At 41.8% G+C, this 20163-nt stretch overlaps 2 protein-coding genes across 8 annotated transcripts in view; one reads left to right on the top strand and one right to left on the bottom strand.

The window, feature by feature from the left end:
- MARCHF5 (membrane associated ring-CH-type finger 5) overlaps positions 1-2240 on the top strand; it is a 42438-nt gene extending 40198 nt beyond the window's left edge. Inside the window, exon 6 of the mRNA XM_033943211.1 lies at positions 753-2240. Within this exon, the coding sequence (XP_033799102.1) occupies positions 753-869 (117 nt within the window). The 3' untranslated portion in view covers positions 870-2240. The remainder of the gene's footprint in view (positions 1-752) is intronic.
- Positions 2241-9399: 7159 nt separating this feature from the next.
- Positions 9400-20163, bottom strand: part of IDE (insulin degrading enzyme) — a 229545-nt gene continuing 218781 nt past the window's right edge. For all 7 annotated transcript variants that reach the window (XM_033940203.1, XM_033940207.1, XM_033940204.1 and 4 more), the window contains exon 25: positions 9400-17993. In XM_033940203.1, the coding sequence (XP_033796094.1) occupies positions 17898-17993 (96 nt within the window). In that variant the 3' untranslated portion in view covers positions 9400-17897. The remainder of the gene's footprint in view (positions 17994-20163) is intronic.

Below are 20163 nucleotides of genomic sequence, written 5' to 3'. Positions count from 1 at the left end.
ATTCATTCAAAGATGCAAGAATGGTCTGGTACCAGTTTGATTTTACATTCCTATCTTCACTGGTTCACATAATACTGCATCTTGCTCAAAGGGTCACTGGCACATGGGAGACAACATATCATTCACCGTAGCATTTCTAGGCAACTGTTCTGCCTAGTGAGTAGTATTACAAAGGGTATTTATATGAAGTAAGGTTGTGACTGAGGCTACTTGCCTTGAGCTTCTAATGAAAAGGAATGAGGTGTTTTGGGTTTTTTTTCCTGTCAGTGCTTATTATGAACCTGCTTTCTGTTAACTAGGGCACCTTTAAATGTACATTTGGCCAACCCAGTCAAATAGTCACTCATTACAGCCCATTTTGCTGGCTTCTATATGGATGACATTGCACTGGCTTTAGCCCCTAGAACTAGTCTTCTTAGTAGGGAAGCTACAGACTACCTGATTGTGGCTGGACCTATTACAAAAACACATTACATTACTATGTAAAACGAGTTGGTCCTGTTCTAAGTAAAATTACTGACACTGTATTATTGAACATGACCTTCATGAGGCAATAAGAGAATAAACCATAGAACTATCTCGATGAAAACCTAGTGTTTTTCATTGTAAAAATTGTGATATTGAGTAGGGATTTGCTACACATTTCTTTGAAACATTGAGCTCTATGCAGTGTGAATGACTTACAATTTAGTTGTCCTGGTGGATAGCTGTGTATTTTAGATCTTCTAATATTTTTTTCATTATTATTATAGGGTGGAATTGCTTTTGTGGCCATAAAAGGGGCTTTCAAGGTATACTTCAAACAACAGCAATATTTGCGCCAAGCTCACCGCAAAATTCTGAATTACCCAGAGCAAGAAGAAGCATAAAACTGTGCTTTTCAACCATTGTGCCATCTAAGCTACAGGATTTTATTATGTTGCATTGATTCTATCATTGTTATTGCATAGTAGGTTAGGAATTTGTGTGAAGCTGCTCCTGTAAGTTTTTCAGCCATATTACAGCACTGTCTTACAGCAGGATTAAAGCCTCTTAGTAATCACTGAACCTACTAATGCAATTTGTTTTTCATGCCTTCTACTACATCTTCCTCTTCAGGAGTTAGTCATCTGAACCCTTTTTTCCCCACATAATAGATGCAGGGTGGATTTCCCCCACCAAAGTAGTGAGTGTGACAAACAAAACACTTTTTTCAGTTAAAGTATGTCTGAGCTATAATTGTTTTTCTACATTTAATACATGTACAATTTTTTCATACACAACTTCAACACTAATGCTGGAAAGTAGGAATTATTATTTTAAGCAGCTTTTTGTTGAACATGTTCTTGCCAAATGGAAATGTATGAAATTAGTGTTTTTGATAGTTTGCACTTAGACCATAGCAGTGCAGAGCCACAGAAAGAAAACCTGGATGTCATTTGTTTGATCATTATGACTAGAAACAAATTGTGTCCATCAAATCACATTTATTGATTCATGTAAAATGTTTCTTAGTGTTGGTTATTTCAGTTTCTGTTAAATAAAACATTTGTGTAACTTAACAGAAACATGAAAGTATCCTAAAATGTAGAATTATTTGGAGGGGGTGGTTCTTGTCGAAAATGTGTTTAATGCATAAGGACTGTGAAGATTTTCCTTGCTGGAACACCGGTAAGTGTTGCATTTTAGCAGAAACAAGTAACCATAGTGTGGACTTAATTTCTAATTGCAATAATGTGTCTTACTTTTAGTGACACATTAAAATATATGGTATAGGACCTTTTTGTAAAGTAAATTTTACATACTGAGATGTAATATTTTAGAAATTTGTGAATATACAGTGTATATATTGGGCCAAGTAGTATTCAAATTAAACATTTATTTAATGACACTGAAATTCTGGACATGTTTGAAATTTGCTAACAAAGAGCTGGATTACGTGGTATTTCTTCAGTTGACAACTAATTAAAGTATATACATCTTTCAAACTATTTTTTTTCTTAAATGTTTATCTTTTTGCATAATTTTAGTCACTTAACTAATGACTTTACAGAGCAAAATTATATTTGTTCTGAATTGTTTCCTTTGACACAGTGCATTGTTTATAGAAAATCACTGAAAAGCTTATATGTGATTGTAGCCTGATTTTTAAAGTACTAATACATTGCTGTGCTGTAAAAAGAAACTTGTTTGCAATAGTGTGCATTAGTGAGATTGCATTTGATGAGGTTTATTTAAATAAATTACTTTTTAAAAATTAACTGTACTTTTTTTCTCTTGAGTAGAAATTTTCTACTCTATACAATAGTCCATGTGCAATTGAACCTCAGTAGGAATTTGGGTGTAGAATCTCCATATGGATTTTTTTTTTAGAAATACCATAGCCATAATGAATTGAGTCATGTCAGAATGTGTAGAGTATCTCACCTCACATTTACTGTTCTTGCTTTTTGTAATACTTGCATTTTGCCATCAGATTTTGAGCGAAGATACCCTTTGTGCCTCTTCCCCCCCCCCCTCTCCCCGGCTCTCAGCGCACTACACTAACCAGTAAGCTATTTGTCCATTTCACTAGTGCAAATGATGTATGAGGATGATTACTGAAGCAGGAAAATTATATCTAATAAATATCTATAGAAATATGTAGAAAATGTCTCAAGACCCTAGTTGAGCGAGCCTGGTTTTTAGGATATCTATAATGAGTATGCCTGAGATATTTGCATATAAATTTCTGATATGTATTCATTACGGGTATCTTGAATACCTGACTGACTTAAGGGACCAAGTAGCAGACTACTATTCTTGTGTGATGTGTATTGGCAGCATATGAAACTATGCAAGGAGGATTTCTAATTGGGCACAGGATGACTATTACGTTTACTATTTCAGTATCTGTTGCATCATCTGTATAAGATAGAAAGCATATCTTCCTGTTTAAGATGGCTACTCATTGTTTAGCTTACCAACACACTGAAGACATTTTCTAGAATAAAATCCAAGGCCATTAAGTGGATTTGCCTTTTAAGATATTGCAAAATAAAGAGACTAAGGCATTGATTGATGAAAAAATGTCACAATATTAATGATATGCAATTAAACTTAACTTTTATGTGTAGACATAGATGTCGGCAGAAAACATTTATTCCATCCCAAATCCTTGTGCCTACCAATTAGATGGTCTACTTCCCTCTGCCATTAAGCTTCCTATGTGTCTAGCTTATGAATGCTTGAGTTCTGCCATTAGTTTGGCTCCTGTAATCTATACTAAAGAGTATTCTAATTGTCCACTGTCTCATGATTGTACATTAAGTTAGAGTTTCTCTCTCCATTTTCTATGAATGATCCCTTGTCCTAGAACATGTTTTAGAAAATGCTTTTTTTCTGGTACTTTAAGGCTTGATTCTCTAAAGGACGCCAATTGTATACCAAGCGCCCAAGATGGTAAAGGGGATGGAACTCCTCTCGTATGAGGAAAGACTAAAACGGTTAGGGCTCTTCAGTTTAGAAAAGACAGCTGAGGGGAGATATGATTGAAGTCTACAAAATCCTGAGTGGAGTAGAATGGATACAGGTGGATCAATTTTTCACTCGGTCAAAAATGACAAAGATTAGTAGACACTCGATGAAGTTACAGGGAAATACTTTTAAAACCAATAGGAGGAAATATTTTTTCACTCAGAGAATAGTTAAGCTCTGGAACGTGTTGCCAGAGGATGTGGTAAGAGCAAATGGTTTTAAGAAAGGTTTGGACAAGTTCCTGGAGGAAAAGTCCATAGTCTGTTATTGAGAAAGACACGAGGAAAGCCACTGCTTGCCCTGTATCGGTAGCATGGAATATTGCTACACCTTGGGTTTTGGCCAGGTACTAGTGCCCTGGATTAGCTACCGTGAGAATGGGCTACTGGGCTTGATGGACCATTGGTCTGACCAAGTAAGGCTGTTCTTAAGCATGCATTGGTGTCCTTTAGAGCAGTGTTTTTCAACCTTTTTACACCTATGGACCGGCAGAAATAAAAGAATTATTCTGTGGACTGGCGGTTGAAGAACACTGGGCTAAGTCGTGGACCAGACCCCGTCCATCTCCACCCCAGACCCCACCCCCATAATAGTACTAATTGCACCTTGCATATCCCGTGCCTCATCTAGAAGCCTTCCCGAGAAGGCTTCCGGTTCAGGCGCAGGATGCCTGTAGGAGCCACTGCCTGTGGCTTTGTGCACTGAATCAGTTAGGAAGAGCGAGCTGGCTTGAAGATAACGCTGCATCGATTGCACTGTGGACCGGCTTTGGTCCATGGACCTGTGGTTGAAGAACACTGCTTTAGAGAATCTTGTCTTTTTTTTCCTAACAGACACCTTAAATGTAAGCCAGCATTTTACAGGCCTATAGTTAAGGCTTCTATCTCGTGCCTATGGAGATTGGATGCATACAGATGCCTGAGGCCACTTCTGATGGAAACCATGTCCTCACTGGCCTTTGGCATCAGTAGGCATGCCTCTGTAGATGCAAGTCAGATGCCTAAATTGTAGGTATCCTTTGTGGCATGGATTTTTTTTTTTTAACGTGAATCCCAATTGGCTGGCGAGACAGTGGTAGATATCTGCCACCTAAAATCAGGATGCCATTTGTAGAATCAGCATTTTTAGAGCTTTCCTTTATCTAGAGCAGTGGTCTTAAACTCGTGGCCCGCCAGGTACTATTTTGAGGCCCTTGGTATTATCATAATCAGAAAAATAAAAGTTTCTCCATCATATGTCTCTTTAGCTATAAATTACATTATTATTAAGACTTGGTCAAAAGGAAAGATTTATAAACTATAAAGAGTTTTACCTCATGCAAAATTGTCATTTCATTAATAAGACATTAACTATTTTTTCTGAGGCCATCCAAGTACCTAGAAAGCCAAAATGTGGCCCTGCAAAGGGTTTGTGTTTGAGACCACTGATCTAGAGAGTAACTATTTATCTCATTTAATCTGTGCGTGATTTGTAGGGCTAGATTCACTAGCTGGCATTCAGAAGTTGGCTGAAAAAATCTCAACCATGAGTGTCCATTATAGAATAGCATAGTATTGATTTCAGTGCTAGGACTAAGCCTGCTGAAACTAGTACCCAATTTGGGTGCATATCCCCAGCATTCTATAACACTGCATGCATCCTATGGCCATGCCTCCTCTTGGGTTGCATGCTGTGGAATTTGGGCACACATTTGTTATAAAATGGCACCCAGCAAGATGTGCATACAAATTCAAATTGGTGCCACTTAGTACCCAATTATTGGCTTGACCAGTTTAGTTGAATGTAGCCAAATATTGATGCCTATTTTTGGGTACCATATAAAGAATTGGGGGGGGGGGGGGGTTGTGGTAATGTGGAACCATGCACCATTTTAGTAGCCTTCCTTTGTTTTTAATATAATTTTCATTGGCTAATGCGAATATGCTTTCTCTAAGCATCTCTAAATCAAGCACCATGCTTTTCTCATGGAAAGAAGGTTTAGAATTAATTGCTCCAGTCTCCATAGACAATGTCCCTCTTAAATCAACTCCAACAACCAAAATATTAGGTGTCCTTATTGATAATAAACTTTCATTCTGTCTTCAGATCAGTGCGCTGGTCAAGAACTGTTTCTATAAATTTAGGATGATTAGATTTTTGGTTCCCCTCCTTGACGTAAAATCTCTTAATGTTTTAATCCATTATACAAAGGGGTTGTGTCTCAAAAATATAAATCATCTTCAACTTATACAAAACACAGCTATTAAAATTATTTTGGGCTCAAAAAAATTTGATCACATCACCCCTCTGTTACAAAAAGCTCACTGGCTTCCTGTTTTACATAGGATTACCTATAAAATTGCACTCTTGACTTTTAAAACCATGCAAACTAATACCCCAGCTTTCATAGACTACTGATCCCTTACGACCCCCCCAGAACTTTAAGATCAGCCACACAGTATTCTCTTAACATCCCATCCCTAAAGATAATCGGTACTTGTCGTACCCTCATTTTTTCAGTCATGCCCCTCTAATTTGGAACTCTCTCCTTCTACACCTTAAAGCTGAACAAAACCTGCAGAAATTTAAAAGGAGCCCTAAATGCTCTCTTTAAAGATGCTTATAACTGAATTTAAAAAAAAATAATAAAAGTAGGTACTTTCACTATATTGAACTTCTCCACTTTTCCTATTGTATTTTCCTTTTATGTATTCTTTATTAGAAATTGTAGTTCTTCCCTTTTTCCCCCAATGTTCTCTGTTCATAAGATGCACGATTAGTTGGTGAATGTTTCTCATAATAAGTATGTATGATTAGTCAGTGTATGTCTAATAATTTAAATTGTTTGTCTCCCAGCTATTTTAAATTATTATGCACAACGCTTTGTACCTTTGGTTAAGCATTTAATCAAAAATTTAAATAAGATATTTTTCCATTTTATTGATAACCAAAGTATCAATACACCATCCAATCCAACCAGCATAATCAGTTGATCATGTGCATTAGTTTTCCACCTTACTACTTTTAATATACCTAAAAAAATTATTACTATGTATTTTTGCTTCCAGCACAGTCTTCTTTTCAAGGTCTCTCTTTGTCTTATTAGCACCTTGCATTTGATTTGCCATTATTTGTGCTGTTTACAATTATTTTCAGTCAAATCCTTCTTCCACTTTCTGAAGGATTCTCTTTTAGCTTGAATAGCTTCCTTCACCGTACTTGTTAACCACAGTGGCTGCCTTTTGGTCTTCTTCCTTTTTTAATACATGAAATATATCTAGTCTGGGCTTCCAGGATAGTGTTTTTGAATAAGCCACACATTTGGTCAGAGGCAGTATCCCGATAGACCCCTGATGAATTTTGTAAAGAGTCCCAGGACTTGGTGCGCTTTTGTTTGACACCATTGCCAAAAACAGACACTAGGCAGGATTTTTCCCCCCATTTTTTTTAGACCCACTTTGGATCTCCAGCCCCTCCCTCCCTACATGCACCATGGCACTCTGCTGGCAAACCAGCACAATCCACACATGAATTCAACAATCCACACATGAATTCAATACATTAGGGGCTGAGTTCATCCCTATTGATTTTCAACAAAATCAAGGGGTTTTGACACAGAAAAAAAGACAAATCCAAGATGGCCACTGCCAGTAAAATGACAAAAACGGCCCAGGAGACAAAATAAAAAATGTTAAACTAGGGGTTTTGGAGGTGGGAGACCTGAACCCTACCCCCAGAAACTGCTAAAAACATTGTTTTTAGACCTCCCCCAATTCGAATCGGTTCAAACAAAAAAAAAAAAACCCGGCTTCCCAATTCGCCTGACCCTCCCCCCTCGCCCCCTAAAGCAGGAACGGCAGCTGCCGCACCTGCTTGTGAGGGGGAGGGTCAGTCAGGAAGTGCTGCTGTCTGCTTCCCCCCCTCCCCGTACTGTTTACCTTCCAGCCGGAACAGCCTGCAAACAAGATCGCGGTATTAGCAATCTTAGTACCGCTTCGGCGCTGGTTCCTCCGTCGCGGACCCACCCCTCCTCTGATGTCAGATGAGGGGCGGGACCGCAACGGAGGAACCAGCGCCGAAGCGGTACTAAGATCGCTAACACTGCGATCTTGTTTGCAGGCTGTTCCGGCTGGAAGGTAAACAATGTGGAGAGGCCAGGGGGGTGGACTGGATGCCGGGGGGGGAGAAAGTGAGCAGGCTTTCAAGGGGGGACAAGCCTTCAAAGGGGGGAGGCAGGCCTTTAGGGGTGGGACAAGCCTTCAAGGGGGAAACAGGCCTTCAGGGATGGTAGCACAGGCCTTTAGGGGTGGGGTGCAGGCCTTCAAGGGGGGACAGACCTTCAGGGGAGGGGGGTTCAAAGAGATGTGCATATGCCGAACTTTGGGGAGGAAGAAATGGGTCTGAAAATAGAAGAGAGGGAGAGAGATGATGGATAATGGGATTTAAGGAGGGAAAGAACAGAAAGGGAGAGAAGTTGGACACAAGGGATGGTGTGGAGGTGGGATAGAGATACTGGATAGGAGGGTAGTTGGGAAAAGAAAGGGAGAGATGGTTGACCCTGGGGTGGTGGGGAAGGAAGGAGATACTGGATGAAAGGGTAGTTAAGAAAAGGTGGATCTGTGGAGGGAGACGAAAAAAAGGAAAGATGCCAGACCTCCTGGGGAGGGAAGAGATGGAAGATGGATGGTTAGCAGGGAGAAAGCAGACCCTGGCAAGCAAGTTATCAGAAGACAATGAGAGCCCGAGACCAACAAAATTTGAATAATGACCAGACACCAAAAGGTAGAAAAACTAATTTCATTTTCTGTTTTGTGATTACAATATGTCAGATTTGAAATGTGTATCCTGCCGGAGCTGGTGTTAGACCGCAAACGTAAGCTAGGATTTAACAGAGAGAGGAAAAGTCTTTTTTGTTTGTTTATTTTGTTTACACCACAGTGCCAGTGTGGTTAGGAGAAGGCAAACAGGCTGTAAAATAAACCCACCAGGATGTTTGAAAAAAACACCCAATTGGGCAGGAAAATCGAATCGAAAAACCAATTTAATAGGCTGAATTGAATCGAAATATGTTTTCCTGAAATCAGGCAGCACTAATATACACTTATGGGTCAGAAGTGTCATGCATGTCAGCTTTTTCACAGCAGCCGATGTGAAGGGAAAGGAATTTCTGCCTCAAATCTCCAAACAATCCACTCTTCAGGATCTTTGGGTTGCCAGTTGGATGGATCCCGACGAAAACATCCACCCCCTTGGAACCTCGCCACACAACTGGGGGGTGGGAAAACACAGCCTGCGCCCTGATACCCCAAGGGCTCTTACTCAGGGTGCAAACAGCCTGTGCTTAAGCCTCTGACAAGGTGAGAAGGCAAGCTCACTCCCAAGGGGATGGATCCCAAGCTCGGATGGTGGTACACAGCAGGATGGCTCCAAAGGTCCACCTGAAGCTGCAATCCGGCTCTGCGGAAACTGCTTCCTTTCCCAGGCAGAAAACCCCTCCACCTCGCAGCCACTGAAAACACAAACTTAGGATGAAAAAAAAGAGCAGATCAGAAAGATTTCTCCATGGTTTGTTTAAAGAAATTTAAAAAAAAAAAAAACTTTAGGGGCTCCATTTCTCTCAGCTAAGAGGAGCAGAGGGAAAGAAATGTTTGGATTTCTACAAAACCTGATTCAAAAGTTGAGATAAAACACCTAATGTATTGACTCCGGAGGGGAGGTAACTAAATAGTTTTCAACTCACTTCAGATGCTGCATTGCACTGCTTGAATACGGGAATCAATAACTGAGACACCAACCACAAAGGAGGCAGCATACAACGAGAGGTTTTAAACTGGTTAGATAAAGTATTTGAGAACCTGTGTGAATGCGAGTTGCTATATATAATGCCAGGTCAGTGTGTGCTCAACTGAAAATAAACACAGAATATAAACAATGCAGATTCTTTATTGTAAAGGGAATAAATCTAGCATTCTTTCATACTGGCTGTTACATGCACCCAGTTCCACATCAACTGCTCAAAAAAACCCACTTAAAAAATGTACAGTAATCTAGTAATAATTTATGATATATAAACCTAGTCAATTAACAAGCACTAAAACTGTACAACATTGTATGGTAGGTAGTCTGTTATTGCTTGTAGACACTACAGCTTTGGATTCACTCTAATGAATCTGTTAATTATGCCTGAGTTATCAACCAGTACTGCAATATCAAACTCAAACAGTAAAAGGCTGGAGAACTTTTAAAAGGAAATATAAATTTTTGACAGACTACACACGCATACTGTGTTTTCAGAATTTAAAAACATTACAAATCCTTTCCAGGAAAGGATTATTTTCAGTTATATGTATCATTCAAAATTTTTGCTATTAATTTTTTTTTAAATTAACCACAAAACAAGGCCATGCTCATAAAGGTATTTTCTGCACAGAATATGAGCTTTTTTCTCTTTAACTTTGTTGCATAAAGAAATATCTTTCAGGATTTTCTAGCATGCATTCCAGATTAGTTTATACCAGTGCAATACAAAATTACCAAAACCAAAGGAAGTAATAAAGCAAAAAACAAAACAAAACACAACCCAAACCAACCCTCCAATGTTAGAAGTGATTCAACCTTTGTGTTGATTAAGGTAAACACAGTCCAGAATAACACCAAATTATTTTCTCAGGATGGCAGAGATTTGTAATGGAGTTTTTTTGACTACATGCTAGTATGGAAAATGTGTTAGACATACAATATAGATAGGTGATAACATTGCTTTTAAAGGTCAGCTGGAAAAAAAAACATTTTTCCAGTCATTTTGCACAAGAGATTAGATTCTTCCCTTGATAATATATTTTCCAGTAGATAGGGATGGTATGCTGAACCATAGTATTATCTAACTGTGCTTGTGAGCATACTGCAGAAGATGTCAATCACAGCTTTTCCACCTTCTCCACGGTCTTGCTGCCATGGTCTTGCAACTCTTCCTCCTTCTCCATGGTCTTGCTACCATCTTCAGTTCATACCAAAGCTGGTGACAGCCCTACAGAAAAAGACAGGAGAAAAAGTATGGGGTATGGGGAAGTCCCTGAAACCAAGTGTTTGATCTGCTCATTAGAATTTAAAACAATCATTGAAGAAACAGTAATGTAGATAAAATATTAACAAGCCTCTGAGAGGAACAATGAATCCAATAAAATACAAGTTAAAACATTAATAGCCTAAACATTTATGGAGTTCAACCATGCTTCCCTTTTAATCCTATTTAAAATCTCTTCCTAATCCAATAGGCTGACTGACAATAAAATCTTTAGCTATGGAACTGTGATCATTAAGCTGGAGTCAGAAAGCAGGCACATCAGGTAAATGGCTGGCAGCGGTTGTAAGGGTGGGGGGGGGGGGGAAGTGTTCAGCATACCATACATATCTACTGGAAAACATATTAAGATAAAATCCTAATCTCTTTTTCCACTGCAATAGGGATGATATACTGAACCATACGGATGTATCTAAACAGTCCCCAAACTCAAGGATGGGTTAAATGAGCCTGCTGGTAGTACTGAGGATCCTCCTGTGTCTAACCTGTAGAATTTGGTGAAGGTATGAAGGGAGGACTAGATTGCTAATCTATAAATCTCTGAACTGCCCATGCTTCCACCCAAGAGGCCACTCCTCTTGTCAAATGCACCTTCAACCAGATAGGTTTCCTGCAACTATGTATGCAGAGGATATCGTTCTATGGAACCATCTAGAGATGGTGGCCTTGAAATTCTGTGTCTCGCCTGAATGGTTAACACAAAAAAGATGATCTGAGAGACAAAACTCATTAGTCATCTCCAGGTAATGCAATAGGTCTCTCCAGCTGTCCAAAACTTTAATGCCTTGTCTTTCTTCTCAGACCCTGTGGGGTGAAATGCTAGCAACATAACCCGGGAAGAAAGAGGGAACTTTCAGTAAGAAAGAAGTCACTCCTTCTTCCGTGATCCTGAGGAATGGCTATCTATACAACAGTGCCTGCAAGTCTGAGACTCTCCTGACAGATGTAACTGCCACTATGAAAACTGCTCTGACCAATAGATCCATGAGGGAGGCTTCCTGAAAGGGCTCATATGGAGCCCTCCTGAGTCCTCCTAAGACTATATTTAGATTCCAGGATGGAACTGGGTCTCGAATTGGCAGCTGTAGTCTTAGGGCATTCTTCAAGAGCCTGACTATATCCAGATAGGCAGCTAGCGAAGCTCTCTTGTCTCGGCCCCAGATGCATGAGAGCCCCTTTACTTGAACTTAAAGGGGAAGCCACTGCCAATCTCTTGTCAAGGCCTTCTTGGAGGAATACCAATACAGACAAAATCGGGGCAATGCCTGGCTCTAACTTTTCTCTGCTGCACCAGTGCTGAACCGTCTCCCATACCTTAGAAAATGCTAAAACAATTGTTGGCTTTTTAGCTTTAAGGAGAGTAGCAATGACCACTTCTGAATATCCTTTCTGGACTCGTGCTGTGCACTCAAGAGCTATGCCATAAGATCAAATCCACCCAGTTCTAGGGCAATCGGCCCTTGCGAGAGCAAGTCTGGATGCACCTGGAGTTTGAGACTTTGCTCCTTCTGTAGTCATATGAGATCAGCATATCACACACACCTGAGCCAATTTGGTGCTAACATGAACTACCATTCCCGGATGATTTGCTATTCGGCGGGTCACCCAGCCTATCATGGGCCAGGGAGAACACATACAGTAGCTCAATCTCTGGCCATGGTTGAACCAGGGCATCTAGCCCTGCACTTTCAGGTTTGTGTCTTTGGATGAAGAACCAAGTCACCTTTTTGTTCTTTGAAGTCGCCATGAAGTTGAACATCAAATTACCCAAAGTCTCACAATGGCCTGGAACATGTTCAGAGTTCAGGAACATGTTCACCCTCCTGGATCTATAGTCTGTCTGTTGAGATAATTCGCTTGAACACTGTTTACCCCGGCCATGTACACCACAGAGATCACCTGCAGGTGTGTTTCTGCCTAACAAAACAATGCTTTTCACCTCCTGCTGGAGTGAAGTGCTCCTGGTGCCTTGCTGCATGTTGACACAGGCCACTGCAGTGGCACTGTCAGAGAACACTCTACGACTGCTTTGCCCTCAAGCAAAGACTGAAGTTAGTGCAGTGCCAGATGAACAGCTTGATAGACCACTTCCACTGAAAAGGAGTCCATTTTCCTTGAACTGAATGACTGTTGCAACAAGGTCCACAGCCAAACAAGCTGACATCCATCGTTAGGGTGAACCAAAAATCAATCCGGAGAGGGATTCCCTTTGCTAGAGACTGTGGGTGGAGCCACCAGCTCATGCTGCTCTGACTGCCACTGTCCAGGGGAGTGGAATGAACAGGGAGACTGAGGCGACCTGCGAGACAAGGCATCCTGGAAGGGGCACATGTGTTTTCACCCAGGGCACCACCTCTATCGTGGCTGCCATTGACCCAAGGACCTGAAGTTAATGCCACATAGTAGGCACTCGCTTGGTCAACAGGTTTGTAATCTGATCACGAAGCTTCTCTTTGGGCTTTGGCCAGTTACTAGTGACCTGGATTTGCCACCGTAAAAGCGGGCTACTGGGCTTGATGGACCGTTGGTCTGACCCAGTAAGGCTATTCTTATGTTCTTCTGAAAGATTCAGCCTTCTGCTGTGTGGAATAAGACACCCAGATATTCAAGGGAATGTGCCAGAACTAGGTGGCTCTTTCAAAAGTTCACAATCCATCCCAAACTCTAAAATCTCCACAACTGTTTGGGACGGTACTCTGATGAGCCAATCATCCAAGTACAGGTGCACTTGGCAACCCACTTTGCGGAGATGGGTGACCACCACCACCACCATAACCTTGGTGAAAATTCGGGGCACAGTTGCCAGCCCAAAGGGAAGCGCTGAAATTGATAGTAATTGTCCAACACATGGATTCTCAGGAACACTCTGTGTTCCAGAAAAATTGGGATGTGAAAGTAAGCCTCCGTCAAACCCAGGGCAGCCAGAAATTCTTCTGACTCCACTGCTACGATGAAAGACCGAATGGTCTCCATCCAGAACCAAGGTACTCTCATGGCTGCATTGATGTGCTTGAGATCTAGGATGGGTCTCCACTCCTCTGAGTCTTTTTTTGGCATGAAAAAATATATGGAGTACCTGCCAGAGCCAGAGTCTTCTGGAGGAACCTGTTCTATGGCTTGAATATCTAGCAACCTTTGTAACATTGCACGGACTTTTTCCACCTTCTCTGGCTGGCCTGCTGGCGAATCCACAAACCAGTTGGAGCGAGGGTACGTGAACTCTATCTTGAAACCCTCTCTGATAATCTCCAGGACCCCTCAGTCAATTATTATCTGTTTCCAAGCCTCTAGATCAGTGTATCGCAAACTGTGTGCCTTGGCACATCTGTTTGCCTCCTGAGATTTCAGGTTGTGCCGAGGTACACTGGGGAAGAGGAGAGGTGCCAGCTATCTACAGAATCAGCATATCACACACACCTGAGCCAATTTGGTGCTAACATGCGGATATCAAACATGCGTGTGACAACATCACGCTGATTACAGCGCACTTCCAGGTGGCTTGAGCCTGGGACACTAGGTTTAGTGTGCTCTGGCTCTAAAAAGTTTGCAAGACACTGCTCTAGATAGTCTGAGAGTCAACCTCCAATCTTTAGAGGAGCAGTTTCTTGGCTGGCACTGTGGAGAGAACCTGAACCTTGGTTCCCAGAAAATTTCTGTCTGGAACCTTGAAAGGCTCTCTGGTTAGACACTCTTTTTGAGTACTTGTGAGAGCGCCGTGACCCACAAAAGGATCATTGGTGACCCACAAAAGGATCTGGCTGCTCGAGGTCTGATGTCTGGTAAAGATCTTGGATGGTAATCTTGTATACTGGCCACAAGATTTTCTAGGCCCTTGTCATACAGCATCTCTCCTGAACAGGAGCCTGCTTAGTGATGCTTTAGAGGTTGAATTACTTGATCCATGGGATAAAGTTTAGTCATGGTTTTTGGCACCTTCAGAGAGCCTTCAGGGTTCTACTAGGGCTCTGTGGCTAGGATCCTCATGTCTGGGTGCCACAGAAAAGTCGGTTGAGCCCGGTCCCCATTCAGAAGAGAACACTGAGAGAACAGGGTATGCGGAGGGTCTATCTTCAGTTCTTGAAGGGACTTGGTAATGATCTCAAGTGATGCAGAGGACTTACAGAGTCGGCAAATGAAAGGATCCTCTTCCTGGTCTATGGCCGATATCCCTCCTGATCTTCCATACGAGAGGCTGCCTCTCCCACCAGCGCCTCACTTTGGGACAATAAAGGGATTAAATCTGATCCCTTGTCCTCAGAGACCCTTTCTGAGGGACTGTTAAGAGTCCATAATAGCCTCTGCTCTCAGTGAAGAAGTACTCTGAGAATCCAGAGGGGCTTGCACACTGGTCCACTCACCTACAGACCTAACATGCAGAGCTCTGCATTATGCATAAACTTGTCAGAGGAGATTAATGAACTCCAGGGTAAAGGCTTAAAGTGGGCAACTCCCCTTGCCCCTTAGGGTGGAGCAAATACCTTTTCTTGGCCTGCAAAACATCTATGTCCTTATGGTGCTCAGGGCCACTGTCCCAGGGTTTCAGAAGGTGTTTCATTCCACCCGATTGGACTGTCTTTCTCCAGCCCTAGAGGACTGAGAAGGGACTAAGCCCAAAGCTCCTTGCATGTGGCACAAGGACTCTCTTTAGCCACCCATCCAGCACAAATAAGGCATGATATAGGGATATTAGAGTCTGAGAAGGACTCCATCCCTATCAGTTTTGAGGTAAAGCAAGGTGTTTTGAAGAAGTTGGAGAACTTAGAAAATAAATCGGGAAATTCAAAATGATCACTACAGTCGCATTTTGGTGCCACAAAACGGCTTCAGAAAGCTTCAGGGCTGACCAAAAAAAAAAATTTTAAAGTCAAAACACAGTTTTAAAGACTCCCACTTCTGATTTTCCCCATAGGCTGCCACAGCCTGTATTCACAGACCAAGTGCTGCGGAAAGAGTGCCACAGCCTGTTTTAGCTCCTTTAAAGTGTAGCTGGATCTGGAGGGATTCTCTGCCAGTCAGCTACCACTCCTAGCAAGCTTTCCCGACATCCAGGCAGCCTGCATTCTTAACAAACTGTTCAGCCAGCTGAGCTTAGAAGTACTGTAGTGAGTGCCACATTAAAAGTCCCAGGTACAGAGGTCCCTATAACTTTCTTGGATTGTATGGTGAGCCCTCCAAACCCTTAAGCCACCCATCCAGCACAAATAAGGCATGATATAGGGATATTAGAGTCTGAGAAGGACTCCATCCCTATCAGTTTTGAGGTAAAGCAAGGTGTTTTGAAGAAGTTGGAGAACTTAGAAAATAAATCGGGAAATTCAAAATGATCACTACAGTTGCATTTTGGTGCCACAAAACGGCTTCAGAAAGCTTCAGGGCTGACCAAAAAAAAAAAATTTTAAAGTCAAAACACAGTTTTAAAGACTCCCACTTCTGATTTTCCCCATAGGCTGCCACAGCCTGTATTCACAGACCATGTGCTGCGGAAAGAGTGCCACAGCCTGTTTTAGCTCCTTTAAAGTGTAGCTGGATCTGGAGGGATTCTCTGCCAGTCAGCTACCACTCCTAGATTTTCAGGTTGCCAGTCAGATTGATTCTCTCTCCCCTGGGCTGTGAGTCCTGCTATAGGAAAAAAAGGGGGGGGAGGCAAAGCTGCAGCTGGCACCCTGAGTGCCCCGAAGGACTGCTATTGATGCCAAATAGCCTGTGCTCAAGCTCCTGACCAACTGAAGGAAGCAAGCAAATGCTGAGGGCTCAGAACCCTGAGCTCCACAAATCATCAGAAGACTGGCTGTACAGGTCCCCTAAGGATGCACCTGCCAGCTCTCCAAGCAGGCAAAGCAGTCCCTTGAAGCTGTGCAAAAAATCCACAAGCAAGCACAAAAAAATGAAAAATAAACCGCAAAACAATAAAGAAATAAATGGAGCAGATCAGAGAGACACCTTCATGCTTGTCTGCAAAAAGATGAACTGAAGGGGGCAGCAGAGACTGAGGAGGAGGAAGAGCTGAAAAGCTGTGACTGACATCTTTGAAGTATGTTTGCAAGCACAGATGAATTATCCTATGGTTCAGCATACCATTGCACTGGAAGTGGTGTTATGAACATCAACTTCTGTTTGAAATTGTTGTTATTCCTAGTTTTTACAATATACTCTAATAAATAATCTATAAGAAAAAAAGAAAATTATCCCCTTATTGGCATATATTTGTGGATTACATAAAAAACAAGGCATTGAAGTTCTTTGTTTTCTATCTGCATTTTTAAGAAAGAGATATTTTATATGAACTATTTAAACTGAATAACATTTTTGTGCTTCGCACATCCAAAGGATATAAAATAAATCTAGGAGAAGAAAGCCTAGATAAACTGCCTGTGCTTATGTAAAACTACAGGCAGTATTGCAGCAGTAAATAGCCCAAAACAATGAGAAATAATATATGCTGCAAATGGGAAAAAAAATGTTATTCACATGCCCAAAATGAAACATATGAGAAACTTAGGAGACAAATGCAGCAAAGTAGCTGGATATATAGGAGATACATGGACAGCTGCCCAGAAGCAAGAAAGAAAACGGGTTGTGCAAGGGTTTCCAGCATTAAACTAGATTAGATATAAAATATCTAAGTCTTCAATGTTGTAAAAATATTAAAACCATGCCAAAAGCTTGACCATATGACCTGTTCAATCAATAAATTACCATAACTTTTTTTTTTTTTTACTTTGTTGTACTTAACCTGTTATATTCAAATTAAATGTTCCAATGCATTAAAAGTAAATCTGATACACTTTTTTGGTTTAAAAGGAAAATTAATTTTGTGTAGAAAAATCCACAATAACTTAATCTTTACAGCCATACAAGCTTCCATGTGGCATTTTCTTTTCCCAATCTGTATTCACATTCACTATCAAGGCATGGTTTTAGCTGTTTTCTAACAAAAATAATTTTAAAGGAAATATTTCACATTCATTTTGCACTACATCTATTAACATACTGTGTAACAAATTTTGAGGGCTACTTTCAGTATATAATTAGAATACAAATTGAAGGTGCGAGCTATGTTAGAAATATTCTATAGTAATGAGTGTCTATTATTTCGATGTTTTTGGTCTTCCATCCTTACTTTGCTCAGAGGTGAATGCAACTGAGTTTTTAATTGCCTTTATTACTGACACACTGAATGGATCTGAAATGTACCAGGGACCCTTCTCTCATAAACCAGAATCTATATAATATCTTTTTGCATCCCTTAATATTCAATCAGATATTTTTTGCTCAATCATTAAAATCTCAGGTTATCAAATAAATGCTGAACCATGCACATATCTTCACTGGTATATATTCTTCAAAGTTTTGCAGTCATGAAGTTGATATGTGGTTTCACTAGTGGGAACAGAGGAAGACTCCGTTTGAATTCGGTCATATTTTGAACCACACTAGGCTGTAAAATAAAAATAGATTTAGATGTTTTCCCCAAAATTACAACAATATTACATTGATTTAATTATTTTAACATTCCAACAATTTATGGGCCCCTTTTACAAAACTGCAATAGCGATTCTCATGTAGCAAATACGACACAGCCCATTCAGGGCTCCTTTTACGAAGGTGAACTAGCGTTTTTAGCGCGCGCTAACCCTGCGCTACAAGGAAAATACTAATGCTAGCTCTATGGAGATGTTAGCGTCTAGCGCGTGCTAAAACTGCTAGCACAACTTCGTAAAAGGAGCCCTCAGTTCCTATGGGCTGCGTCACCTTTGCCACAAAGGGATGTGCTACTTGCTTTGTAAAAGGGGCCTTATATTTTTTAATATCTTTTTTTATGTATTTGAATCATTTATTACTGTATTTTTCGCTCCATAAGACGCACTTTTCCCCTACAAAAAAGTGGGTGGAAAAAGGGTGCGTCCTATGCAGCAAATACCCAAATTCTCCCCCCCCCCCAGTTACTTTGCAAGACTGCCACCCGCCCTTCACCCGCTGTTGCTGGTTGTTCACTGCCGCCAAAAGTGGAAGAAGGGAAAGGCCAGGCAGGTGGAGCAATTGCATGCTGCCGGCCCATAAGCCTTACCCCCGACGTCAGCGGGAGGTAATTAAATCCAGCAGGCGGGCAGACAAGCTTGAAGAGGACAGAGGCTGGAAGGCAGTGAGGGGAACAGGAGGGAGGGAGAAAGGGACAATTGTTGGGCCTGAGGAAGGAAAGAAAGAAAGAAATCACCAGACAACAGGGAAAGGAAGAGGACAAAGGCTGGAAGGCATTGAGGGGGACACAAGAAGGAGGGAGGGAGGAAGGGACAATTGTTAGGCCTGAGGAAGGAAAGAAAGAAATCACCAGACAATGGGGGGATGAAGAGGACAAAGGCTGGAAGGCGTTGAGGGGGACATAGGGAGGGAGGAAAGGACAATTGTTGGGCCTGAGGAAGGAAGGGAGGGCATCAGCAATAGAGTAGACACGCCAGATGGTGTGAATAACATTAAGAAAGATCTGGCGAAGCTTGAAGAATGGTCTGAAATTTGGCAGCTAAAATGTAATGCTAAGAAATGCAAAGTCATGCATTTGGGCTGCAAAAACTAGAGGGAATGGTACAGTTTAAGGTGTGAAGAACCTATGTGCACGACAGAAGAACGGGACTTGGGTGTGATTGTATGCGATGATCTTAAGGTAGCCAAACAGGTTGAAAAGGTGACGGCGAAAGCTAGAAGAATGCTAGGTTGCATAGGGAGAGGTATGGGCCAGTAGGAAAAGGAGGTATTGATGCCTCTGTATAAGACTCTGGTGAGACCTCATCTACTATAATAAAACCCTAAGCGTGCATGTGCACTCCTACCTGCGTGTTCCGTGATCTGTATATCCGTGGTGGCAGGAGAGCGCATGTGCGCTTAGGGCTCTATTACCTTGGGAGAAAAAACGGCACCACACTCGCGGAACCCCAAGGATGTTCTGAGCGAAGTTATTTTTAAGTTCTAAACTGCGGTGGTGGCTCCTCTCATGAGCCCCACCTGAGTCGGAGAGGTCTTCCAACGCAGTCGGGGATCGTGAAATGAGCCGTCGCGGCAGCTTTAAACTTAAAAATACCTCCGGCACAGAACTAAACGGTCGGCGAAAGAACGTTGGACATTGCACGCGATCCCGGCCGCTCCTCACACACACTAGCGGGCAAAACAGCTTCCCACGCATCCGAGCAACCTCTAAGCGTGGGCCACCCTGCTCTTCAGCTCCTCCAGGCAGTGGCAGACCTATCCACAGCCAGGAAGTACTGTAAGGCCCTCTGCTGCTCTTCTGTCTGCCCTCCTAAACAGCCAGATTCTGGACAGGGGAATCAGGTAAGGGGTGCTGCAGTACAGGGGGAGCAGTGAAGAGGTGCTGCTGGGCAGGGGGGGAGGAAACAGGAAGGGAGGCCTACTCTTCTTAGTCCCGATAGAAAAGGCTTTCTGTTTCGCCTAAAAGCCAAATTTTGAGAGAAGCCAGCTTTTCGTTGTGTTGCTAAGAAGCGTGGAAGTAACCTGTATAATATGGATCCCCTGAAGTAGCCTGCTTTTAGGCAAAACAGAAAGCCTTTTCTGTCGGGACTAAGAAGTTTTTCATCTCCAGATGAGTGATATATTTTCTT

Source organism: Geotrypetes seraphini, chromosome 4 (genome assembly GCF_902459505.1).
Source record: "Geotrypetes seraphini chromosome 4, aGeoSer1.1, whole genome shotgun sequence".
Lineage (NCBI taxonomy): Eukaryota > Metazoa > Chordata > Amphibia > Gymnophiona > Dermophiidae > Geotrypetes > Geotrypetes seraphini.
This window is presented reverse-complemented; position numbering and strand designations above follow the sequence as displayed.